The following is an 11715-nucleotide window of genomic DNA, read 5'->3' on the forward strand; positions in this document are numbered from 1 at the left end:
TATTTCATTTTAAAAAACATTTCAGCTTTACTGAGGTACAATTGACTAGAATATTCTTTAGTACAGGGGCCCACCCCAGATGAGGGAGGCCAGCTGTAGGGTCCTAAGAAAGTGGAGGGCTGGGGTGACGGTCTCCAGGTGAGCCCACGTGGAGGTGCCTGGGTAGCCTTTTAGGATTTGTTATCCTGCAAATAACACGAGGCACTTTGGCTACCTTGTTACTGGTCAAACCTCTGCGGCCACACAGTCTTTATATTTCAACACAAAATCTTAAGGCAGAGCACTAAGATATAAAACTGGTAAAGGTGTTTTAAAGTATAATTTTTAGAACATTTTAATTCAAAAGGTAATGCTGTCTGTGCATAGCCATGAATTTAAACAGTACCAAAAGCTAATAATAAAAAGTGAATCTTCTACGCCAGACCTTCAACCGCTTTCCTCAGAGGAAGCCTCTGTAAAGTACCTCCTTCTAGGAAAACGCCATGACTGTGTGAGTACACTCAGATGCATGCGTGTGTGTATATAGACATCCTTTTCCTTGTGAATGGAACAGGTTCAGCACTTTGCCGTTTTTGCTTAATAGATCTTGCCCATTGTTTCCCAAAGTCTCATTCATCTTAACAGCTACACAGCATTCCACTGAGTGTGAATGTATTTTATATACTGGCTAATAGACGTGATATCCGTATACTCTTATTTTTTAATATACTTTATTGATTATGCTACTACAGTTGTCCCATTTCCCCCCCTTTATTCCCCTCCACCCTGCACACCCCCTCCCACCTGCATTCCCTCCGCCCCTTTAGTTCATGTCCATGGGTCGTACATATAAGTTCTTTGGCTTCTACATTCCCCGTACTATTCTTAACGTCCCCCTGTCTACCATTTATGCAACTTCTTCTCTGTATCTTTTCCCCCTTTCTCCCCCTACCCCTACCCCCGCTGCCAACCCTCCATGTGATCTCCATTGCTATAATTCTGCTCCGGTTCTAGTTGTTTGCTCAGTTTGTTTTTGTTTCTTTTTTAGGTTTGGTTGTTGATAGCTGTGAGATTGTTGTCATTTTACTGTTCATATTTTTTATCTTCTTTTTCTTCGATGAGTCCCTTTAACATTTCACATTCTAAGGGCTGGGTGATGATGAACTCCTTCAACTTGACCTTATCTGGGAAGCACTCTATCTCCCCTCCCGTTCTAAATAAAAGCTTTGCTGGATAGAGTCATCTTGGCTGTAGGTCCTTGTCTCTCATGGCCTGGAATACTTCTTTCCAGCCCCTTCTTGATTGTAAGGTTTCTTTTGAGAAATCAGCTAATAGTCTAATGGGAACTCCTTTGTAGGTATTTTTTTCTTGCTGCTTTTAAGATTCTGTCCTTATCTTTACTGTTGGATAATGTAACGATGATGTGTCTTGGTGTGTGCTTCTTTGCATCTCTTTGGGACTCTCTGAGCTTCCTGGATTTCCTAGATGTCTGTTTGTCAGATTGGGGAAGTTCTCCTTCATTTTTTCAAATAAGTTTTCCACTTGTTGCTCTTCCTCTTCCCCTTCTGGTACCCCTATAATTCGGATGTTGCAACGTTTAAAGTTGTCCTGGAGTTTCCTAAGACTCTCCTCATTTTTTTGAGTTCTTGTTTCTTCATTCTGTTCCAGTCAAGTGTTTATTTCTTCCTTCTGCTCCAAACCATTAATTTGCATCCTGGTTTCCTTCCCTTCACTGTTGGTTCCCTGTAATTTTTATTTATTTCACTTTTCATAGCCTTCACTTCTTCCTCTACTTTGTGACCATACTCAACCAATTCTGTGAGCATCCTGATTTCCAGTGTTTTGAACTGTGCATCTGATAGGTTGGCTACCTCTTCGGTGCTTAGTTGTATTTATTCTGGAGCTTTGATCTTTTCTTTCATTTGGGCCAATTTTTTTTTGTCTTGGTGCACCTGTTACGTAGTAAGGGGCGGAGCCTTAGGTGTTGGCCAGGGCGGAGCAACCCAGGTCACTGCGTTACGGTGCTTACGTGGGGCTGGGGTCCAAGAACAAACAATACCGCTTGCTCAGCTCTCTGCAAGAATTCAGCCACTTCCCCCACTTCCCACAAGCCAAGTGGGCCCTTCTGGTGCTGATTCCTGGGGGGTGGGTTTGTGTATGTTCTAGGACCTTGTGGGTTGCTCCAATGAACTCTCCTGTGAGGCTGGGAGTTTCTCCTGCTGCCGCCTCAACCCCCACAGGTGTTTTCTTTTGCTTCGCAGGCCTACACTCAATCCACTGAGCTACACCAGCCAGGGCTCCCACAGGTGTTTTCAATCAGAGGTTTGAGGCTTTATTTCCCCGAGCTGGGGCCCTGGGTTGCTTGGTCCATCTTGCTCCCCAGGTGTTCCTCCCAGTTTATCTGCACGTGAATGTGGGACCGCTGGGTCCTTCAGCTTCTACCTTGCCATGAGTCCTCTCCACCCAGCTGCCCATCTCCATCCCTCCTACCAGTCTGGGTCAATGTTTCTTCTTTAACTCCTTTGTGTCCATGCAGTTTGATTTTCTGGCAGTTCTCGTCATTTTTAAAAAAATTTGTTGTCGTCGTCCTTTTTTTGGTTGTGTGAGGAGGCACAGTGTGTCTACCTATGCCTCCATCTTGGTTTGAAGTTCTGTGTACTCTTATTTTAAAAGTCCAAGCGGCTTTAATGAGCACAGAATGTTACAATGATGCTGAGAGGTGATAATTGCTCTTTTTAAATCTGCTTTTATCCTGTTAATTTCTGTGTCTGTTGTGGTGGCACAGTGTCAAGTACATCCCTGAACTCAGAGCTGTGGAGGGATGTCCTGGGCTCACTTGTGCAATTTTATGGGAGTGGACACGCCTGAGCCTAATTTTTAGAACGCTAGTCTCTGAGCTACAACCTTCTGAATTGATGAGCTATTTTACGAGAAGTTCAAGTACGCTGAGCGTACACTAAAATGAGTTAACCCAGAGGTGGCACATGAATGGGTGGGTTCCAGTTCGTTAGAAGCAGATGCTTCTAATGTTTTCTTATATTTTCAAATAATTAAAATGTATATATTTTTAAGACCGCGAGACATCTCAGTAGAAGCCTGGGGTTTTGAGAAACCTAGTGTGGAAGCCCATGCACTGGCTGACCTTCCGGTTCAACGTCCCCAGCATTTGGGCACTTGGACAGCCACCCTGAGAGGAAGGAGGGACAGAAGGCCTGGGAAGCAGATGTCGGAAGGGGAAGAAGAGCGGAGGGCTGTGTAGCTGGGTTCTGAAGGAGGCGAGTCCCCAAATACACGGGGTACCAAAGAGCCTGTCTTTGGCGAAACTGCTCTGAACTCTTTTACAATGAGGCCTTGACTTTTGGACTTGCATGTTTGTCCAACTTTAGCAAGAATCCCGCATGCTCCTTATCTGACCGCCCTCGATATCCAGTTGGCTTCCCCATCCTTCACCATTCTCAGGTGAAGTCTGAGTGCCCTGGCCTGCCTTCAGCGAGAATCCCATTAAGTCGGTTCAGCCAGAATCCCCCTTACCCCTGAAGCTTCCCCTTAGTAATGTTCCTTCCACTGACTTCCCCCAACCCCTCCCAGTCAGTAAGTCAAATCCTAACCCCTAGTACCTCCGAATGGGACCTTATTTGGAAGTAGGACTGTTGCAGATGTAGTTGGTCAAGATGAGGCCATCAGAGTGAGCCCTAATCCAGTGTGACTGATGTCCTTATGAAAAGGGGAAATTGGGACAGAGACATGCACATGGGGAGAACACCGTGTGGAGATGAAGGCATGGGTGGGGAATAAAGCTTCTCCACAGGCCAAGCGAGGCACCAGCAGCTTGGAGAGGGGCGCAACACATACTTCCTCACCCCCCTGGAAGGAACCGACCTGCCCATGCTCTGATCTCACAGTTCCAGCCTCCAGATCCCTGAGACAATATGTTCCTGTCCTTTAAGTCTCCCCATGTGTGCGTGGTACATGCGTTTGTGCATGCACGTGTGCTTTGTTTCAGCCCCAGGAAACTCGAGGGCCTGCTTACAGGTCACGTGCAGGGCTGCGGGCCTGGCCCGGCTTTCTGGAGAACGACCATGCAATCTGTAGCAAACTGTTCTTCCTCTTCTACCAGGCGCTCACTTCTGGAAATAACCCTAAAGTTATTTTTAAGTTACTTGTGGAATACTACTTGGCAATAAAAAAGAACACATTGTTAAAACATGCAATAGCTGGGATAAATCTCCAAGGAATTACGCTGAGTGAAAAAAGCTAATCCAAAAAGGTTACATACAGGTTAATTTCTATATATAACATTTCTGAAATAACAAAACTGAAGAAATGGAGAACAGATTAATGGTGCTGTGGATTGGGGTGAAGAGGGAGGGCAGGGGAGGAGGGGTACAAAAGGACAATGAGTGGAATCTCTTTGCTCACAGAGTTGTTCTTTATCTGGCCTGTGTGGTGGATACTGGACCCTGTTTATGTGGTACAATTTCATAGAACCAAAGACATACACGTGTACAAGTAAACACTTAGGAAGGGTTTCCCCAAACCCATAGGAATGGGGAAATCTGAGTAAGATTGGTGAAGTGCGTCAGTGCCACTGTCTTGGTTTTGATATTGTACTATACGTTTGCATGATGTTACTATTGAGAGAAACTGGGCACATGAAATTGTCTCTGTATTATTCCTTACAAGTGCATGTAAGTTCACAGTAATCTCAAAATTAAAAGGTTTAACTAAAAGAAAATTCTTTGTACAGAATGTTCATAGCATCCCTACTGAGGATGGGGAACATTGGATATAACCTGAGTACCCACAACAGACCCAGCCCTGGGGGGCTGACTCCAGCAGTGTCCTCTGGCTCTGAAGGACCACGAGCCTGGGGACCGGGTGGGCAAAGGTGCATTTATATGAAGTGAAACAGCAGTTGTCTCTGAGCTGTTCTGTGGAAAGTGTGGCTAGACAATGACAGAGAATAATTCAAAGGTTTGGAGATCATTTAGAGATTCAAGCCTACTGGATTCTCCCATCTTTCTCTTTTAAAATACTACTTTTGTTTCAAATGAAATAAATAAAATCCTGACCTTCCCTAGCCTCTAAGGAGCTGGCTTCTCCTTGCATCTCCAGCAGGTGGCAGCAGTGTTCCAAGGATGGGCCGCACATCTCCAAGTTTCACCGGAGGGGCCAGCAGCTTCCAGCAGCAGGTGGGGCTCTAGTATCAGTCCCATCAGCTCAAGGACCACAGGCATCCGAAGGGTCCTCTCTGAAGTCCAGGGCAGGAGGGTAAGCTGTCCGGCCACAACAGGGTTAACAGTCCACATTCCAGAGCAAGGGAAGAGGAGGCTAGAGGGTCACAGACAGGGGGAGGGGGCGTGAGGGACCAGCTTCTCACAACACACAGGCTCTGCTGGGAGAGATAGATCACCCCAACAATGGCCACAGCTGTTTTCGTCTGCCCCGAAGGAAAGACGAAGGAAGCAGGCATCAGAGAGGGCCCTTCCTGCAGGGGCTCCTGTCTGGCTTGTAAAACTGTCAGAGCAGCTGCATTCATGTGTCGAGTGATGGATGATGGAAAGAAGGAGGGACAGACGGCCGCAGATGGACACAGCGACTTACAAGTTGAGGCAGGTGGCAGAAGCCTCGTAGAGGCTCTGCAGGTGGGGCCTGCTGATTCATTGCCCAGTGAAAATACCAAGGGGACCTGGGCCACAGCCCTCTTCCCCGTCTGCTTCAGGGCCAGGAGCGGCCGCTGCCCCCCGCCACCCACCTGCCATGAAAGCTTCCGCTGACCCTCCTTCCTTTTCCTGCACCTCAGGTGCAAACCTTCCTGCCCCATGCCTCTGCCCCTCCCGGGCCCCTCCTTCTGCTCCAGGGCTGAGGAAGCAACTCCTTTTGGTTTCTTTGTGGCTGGCAGGACCAGGGATGGCTTCATGGAATGCACCCCTGGTATGCAGCAATAAGATTTTCCATCTAGGACTCAAAGCTGGTTTTTAAAAATGTAATGGGCTAGGAGACCAGGAAAAAAAAGTCAGCACTAAAAACATTGGCCTTGGCATTTGTAAGAAAAGGGACTTTGTGCTTTCCACTTGTACCCACAGCCTGACCAGGAAAATGACTGCCTTTTGGACACCAGCCTGCAAGCCACACTGAGTGTCCTGCCCAAAAAGTACTTGCCACCCTGTGCAGGATATCTGAGGAGCATGAGCTGAGGTTTCCTCCTTGAGTTCCGTCGCCAGAGCCTGTTAACTTGCTCATCCGGTCCTGGTAGCCAGAATCCCCGCCCCTTTGCCCAAGTGAGTGGCCCTCAGTTTTCTCTTTGGCCCGTCCAGAGATGCCAAGCAGGGCTTTGGTGGCCAGGATAATCAAGGCTGAGCCTCGTGGAATCAGGACCAATGAGATTTCTTAAAAAGCATCCTTCTCCCTCTGTCTGGGTCTTGTGGGAGCCAAATTGACACCCACAGGGCCCTTTATTGGGGTGACAAATGAACTTGGCCTGAGACATGGCATCAGCAGGGCTCAGCCCTGTGGAGGACTGAGCTGCAGCTTCCTTTGTTAGGCTGGTCCGAAGTTTCCTCTGAGAAAGCCCGAGGGGCCCGGGGAGGTAAAGATTAAGATCCAGGGCTCATTTTGATAGCTGGAACCACAGCCGCCCCACACAGGGGAAGTGCTGGAGAGCAGGCTTGCCTCACACCCCCCCCCCCCCCTCTGGGTCACCTGGGAGCACCAGCAGCAATGTGGGAGTTTGCTGTGCTCCAGGAGAGGAGACGTCTTTGGAGAGGGCTTACTCTGAGCACACCCTGTTCCCTCCCCCTGGGCTGAGGGAAGCAGGGGACCAGCCCTGCCCCAGCCTGTCATTGGCTGGCACGAGGCAGAGGGGGCTTTAAAAAGGCAAACGAGTCTGGGCTGGGGACCAGAGCCTGTGCGACTGGAAGGCCAGGTGCCCTCCTCCAGCTGGCACCATGCAGCTCTCTCTCGCCCTCTGTCTTGCCTGCCTGCTGGTGCACACAGCCTTCCGTACAGTGGAGACCCAGGGGTGGCAGGCCTTCAAGAACGACGCCACAGAGATCATCCCCGAGCTGGGCGAGTTCCCTGAACCCCCACCAGAGCCAGAGAACAACAAGACCATGAACCGGGCGGAGAACGGCGGGAGGCCTCCGCATCACCCCTTTGAGACTAAAGGTATGGGGTGGAAGACGATACTTTTCGTGTGAGGGTCCGCTGGTGGGTGGCTTCCCTTTGGGACACGTTGAAGATTGGGGTAGACCCTCAGGCGCTGCCAGTAAAAGGTGGAGGGACCGTCCTGCCTGGAAGCAGGAGAAGGATGGCATGCCAGTGTGGCCCTGGCATCTGGGAGGCTGGCAGAGTGCTGGGAGAGAGCTGGGGGGCAGGACAGAGGGGGTGGGGTGCAGCATTGGGACGGGCTCAGGGGCAGGGACTGGGGAAGGTTTTGAGGAATCCCCTCCTGAGAGTTCAGAAGCCGGTTCCAGCTGCCAGCACCACTGGGGCAGGGCAGCCTCCCGCCTGGAGCCCCCGCCAGGTGCCAGGTGCTCCGCCTGGGCTGTGCGTGTCCTGTACCCAGGGGACCCACCATGTGGGAGCCCCGTGAGGTGAACTCCAGGTCTGAAGGTGAAGAAATAGAGGTTCCAGAAGTTAAGTCATCTGGTAGTAAATAGAAGAACTAAGATTTCAGCCCAGTTTGATCCAATTCCAGGACAGCCCTGCTAAGGGAGTATGAGTGGGGTGTTGGGGAACAACAGCCAGAGCAAATCCTCCAAAGGCAGTAGGAAAAGGGACAGCAGAGATGCACCCCATCAGCTCCGCCTGCCCGTGGTCTGCCCGGGGAGCTGGCCCTTGAATGGGAGTGTGGGCACAGTTTCAGCCTCTGCCGTGGGTGGCAGCTGGGCCCAGGTCCTGGAGCAGAGGCAGCGTCCTCTGTGCAGGGATGTCTACTGAGTCTGGCATCCATCCTGGGTCCCCACCGCAGACTGAGCTGAGCCTCGTTCCTGGGGAGGGAGCCCAGCCCTAGTGAAGAGTGAGTAGCCCAGTGGAGGGCACACCTGGGGTCCTGATCAGGTCTGCACAGAGGAGCCTCGGGGGCAGTGTGCACAGCTGGCTCTGCAGCTGGCAGGAATGGCTGGGGACAGGGGCTGGGACAACACTTCAGAGCATGGGCCTCCTTGCCCTCTGGCCATTGTCCAGGTGGGAGAGGAGCCCACCGCCCAGGCTCCTGCATCCCATCCTTCCCTGCCTCACGGGCAGCTGGGAACATGGGTCTCTGAGAAGGGCAACTCCAGAGGAGGCTGGGGGGACCCTGGAGGGCAGATGTGCCCTGCTCCCACTACTGCCCAGGAAAAGTCAACGAAGCTCAAAGGATGGGACTCAGGTATGAAGTGTCTGCTTCCGAGGGCTCCCATGGGAGGCCACAAGCCCTGAGAAGCCACTTGCTCAAAACAAAGTCACCCTCTGCAGAGGAAGTTCCTGGCCTTGGGGCACTATTCTTGGAAAGCCCCAAAGCCTCCTTCCCTGGGCAAATAAGCCGCCCCCACGCCCCACCCCTGCAGCCTAGGAGCAGGAGTGAGGTGGCCAAACCAGCCCAGAAACCAGAAGGCCAGCCACGGAAGGAAGGCAGACCCCACACCTCCCCTGCCGGGTTTGCCTTCCAGTGCCCGAGGCAGCTGCCTCACCTTCTCGGCCCCCCCTCTGGTTTCGGTCTCAACTATTTTTCATCCCTCTGTGTCGTATTGGAATCACTCGCACGAGACACTTGGTTGTGGACAGGTGCTTGCACGAGGACCCGCTGTTTAAAAAGCTCCCACCCATTGAACCCTCCGTAGACGGTGACTTCAGGGGACCAAGTCGGGCCTCAGAGCCCAATCTCCCCCCCGACCCAGGAAGCAAGCCTGTGCCACCATTAGATGTCCATTCAAACTGCACAAGGTAGAGCTGTGGCCAGCAGGGTGCCTGGTACACAGCAGGCACTTGCTAAATACTTGTGGCTGCTGAACCTGTAGGTCTTCAGTCTGATCCTGGTCCCCCTCTGGTAGGGAAGCATTATAGTAAAAAACAGCCCTTAGTCCCCCAACCCCAAGCTCCCAGCACAGCTAGGGCACACAGCTTCCACCCACATGGGAGCCAAGCGGTGCTGGGTCCCTGGGGAAGTGGGGTCAGAAGGTCCAGCTCTTCTTGGGCACATGCTTTTCCCTCTCGGGGCCTCAGTTGCCCTCAGTGATAACGAGGGGGTTGGACACGCTGCCTTCGCTCCCTTTCAAGTCTAACGACTTCTCCTCCTCTCTGCCTCCCCTTCCATCTCTCTCCTCCCAAGCAGCTGCCCTGATTTATTACCTTCAATTAACCCCTACTCCTTTCTCCATCCCCTCACCGCCCCTCCCAAGTGTTTGGAAAAGGAATTTGGGATCAGCCAGAGCAGTGCAAATTGTGTGGCTAGCTAGCATCAGCTTTGCCATGGCCAGCGACCCTGTGGCATAGGTGTGACTTAAGTTTAGCCAACCAAGAGGTCCCCCTTGAAGGGAAGGAAGAATAACACATAATAGCAGCCAATGCTTCTAGATCTTACTGTGTGCTCGGTGGTGTGCCCTGCATTTTGAGGACAATCCATTCTACAGGCAGAAAACGCAGAGAAGTCAAGTAGCTTGCCCAAGGTCACACAGTGAGGCAGCAGGCATCTGAACCGCAGCAAAACAAACAAAACACACACACACCTCTTGGCTCCAAAGTTTTAGGCGGATATCTTTCCACCAGTTGGCCCCTTCCCATAATAGATGCCCGTGGGCAAAAGGCAGAAGCCTCTGGAGAGAGGTAGGTTTGGGAAAGGCGGGCGGTGTGGAGGGAGGGGACCGGGCCCGGAGGGGTGGTTGGGCCGGACTGCCGCCCTCACGCGAGCCTCTCTCCGCAGACGTGTCGGAATACAGCTGCCGCGAGCTGCATTTCACCCGCTACGTGACCGACGGGCCCTGCCGCAGCGCCAAGCCGATCACCGAGCTGGTGTGCTCCGGCCAGTGCGGCCCTGCGCACCTGCTGCCCAATGCTATCGGCCGCGGCAAGTGGTGGCGGCCGAACGGGCCCGACTTCCGCTGCATCCCCGACCGGTACCGAGCGCAGCGGGTGCAGCTGCTGTGCCCTGGCGGCGCGGCGCCGCGCGCGCGCAAGGTGCGCCTGGTGGCCTCGTGCAAGTGCAAGCGCCTCACCCGCTACCACAACCAGTCGGAGCTCAAGGACTTCGGACCCGAGGCCGCGCGGCCCCAGAAGGGTCGAAAGCCACGGCCCCGCGCCCGGGGTGCCAAAGCCAACCAGGCCGAGCTGGAGAACGCCTACTAGAGCCGCCTGCCCACCGCGCCTCCCCAGAGGGCGCCTCTGAACGGGGCGCCCCAGGTTTCTGCCCTCTGCGCGCGGTCTGATTGTTTGTATTTCAGTTTAAATGCCTGCAACCCAGGGCAGGGGGCTCCGACCTGCCTGGCTTCGCAGGAGGTAGCCAGGTCCTGCGGACCCCGGGCGCCAGCAAAGCCCCACAGTCCCCACCCGCCGCCGAGGGTTCCCGCAGGGCAGGGGAGGGAGCAGAGTTACAGACGCAGAGCCATGCAGCCCCGCCCACCGGGGCGCCTACTTTTGCAGGTCCCACTTCAGAGCAGCGAGGAAAGGAAGCATTTCACCGCCTCGGGGGGCCTGAGGGAGCTGTGGGGAGTGAGAAGTCTGGGGACTGGTTACGGAAATTCGATAACATCCCCGTCCACCTCTCCGCCCGTCATAAAACAGTGCCACGCTGTGCCGCTAGCACAGGACTTGTGTCCGTACATGGGGCTTCTAGTCCTCGCTCTTCCGCTAACTCGCTGAGTGACCTTGGACTACACGTTTCTCTTTCTGGACCTTGACTTTCTATTTGTGAAGTGAGGGTGGGGGCGGGATTAGAATCTGAAGGAATCTACTGTCCCACGATCCCGAGGGCGTGGGCACCTTTCAGAAGGGCAGGGAGAGAGCCGTGGGATTGAATCACTGCCAGGGTCGTGTCCAGGACTCGCAGTTGTAAACCTCTGATCGGACAGCCAAGGGTGAAAACCAAGCAGGGGCGAAGGAGAGTCCACTTGTGGCCGACCCCCCCCCCTCCCCCCCCCCCCCCCCCCCCCCCCCCCCCCCCCCACCCGCCGCCCCCCCCCCCCCCCCCCCCCCCCCCCCCCCCCCCCCCCCCCCCCCCGCCCCAGCCTGGTCTCCCCAGATGTCGGGCTGCCTCCACCCCTCCCTCGCAAAGAATGAGGACACACCACCAGCTCGGGGAGATAAGGAGAGGGTCCCAAGGATGGTGGGAGGGACAGAAGTGACGCCCCCAGAAATGATGCCATTCCCAAAGAAGCAGCACCCTTCCCCTTTGGCCGTATTTTAGACACCTTTTGCAGAAAAGCTCAAGGTCCCAGGAGCCTGGGCTTGCAGGCCCAAGGGAGCGCCCCCCCTCAAAGGCCGGCAGATTCCTTCAGGGTAACCTCCTCCTGCCTACCCCTCCCAGGCACATTTCTGTCTCAAAAATTGCTTTTTGATGCTGTTACATGTGATGGCGTGCGTACCTTACGTTAAAATCACATCACTGGGGGACAATTACAAGTGCTGTACATAGGCTGAGCTGCAAAGCCTGGTAGCTACCATCCAAAGGCCTTTTTGAAAATCTTTTCCAGTCACCTCTTACTTTCTGTGTAGTTCCTAAATGTTAAAAAAAAAGATTAAAAAGAAAAAAAAAGAAGAAGA

The 11715-nt window shown here is 53.2% G+C and overlaps 1 protein-coding gene across 1 annotated transcript; it reads left to right on the forward strand.

The window, feature by feature from the left end:
* The first annotated feature begins 6894 nt into the window (after positions 1 to 6894).
* SOST (sclerostin) lies at positions 6895 to 11077 on the forward strand. Its single transcript, XM_037069625.1, has 2 exons — positions 6895 to 7146; positions 9881 to 11077. Exons 1-2 carry the CDS (start codon positions 6927 to 6929, stop codon positions 10300 to 10302), a joined length of 642 nt encoding a protein of 213 aa, XP_036925520.1. The 5' UTR covers positions 6895 to 6926; the 3' UTR covers positions 10303 to 11077.
* Positions 11078 to 11715: the final 638 nt, after the last annotated feature.

Source organism: Sturnira hondurensis, unplaced genomic scaffold, assembly GCF_014824575.4.
Source record: "Sturnira hondurensis isolate 20B ecotype Veracruz unplaced genomic scaffold, ASM1482457v3 Scaffold0001221, whole genome shotgun sequence".
NCBI classification, from domain to species: domain Eukaryota; kingdom Metazoa; phylum Chordata; class Mammalia; order Chiroptera; family Phyllostomidae; genus Sturnira; species Sturnira hondurensis.

Excerpts from the sequence above, each read along its gene's own strand:
- SOST (XM_037069625.1), top strand. The coding sequence starts at position 6,927 with ATGCAGCTCTCTCTCGCCCTCTGTCTTGCCTGCCTGCTGGTGCACACA. Across the intron at positions 7,147-9,880 it reads TCACCCCTTTGAGACTAAAG|ACGTGTCGGAATACAGCTGC; the intron begins GTATGGGGTGGA and ends CTCTCTCCGCAG.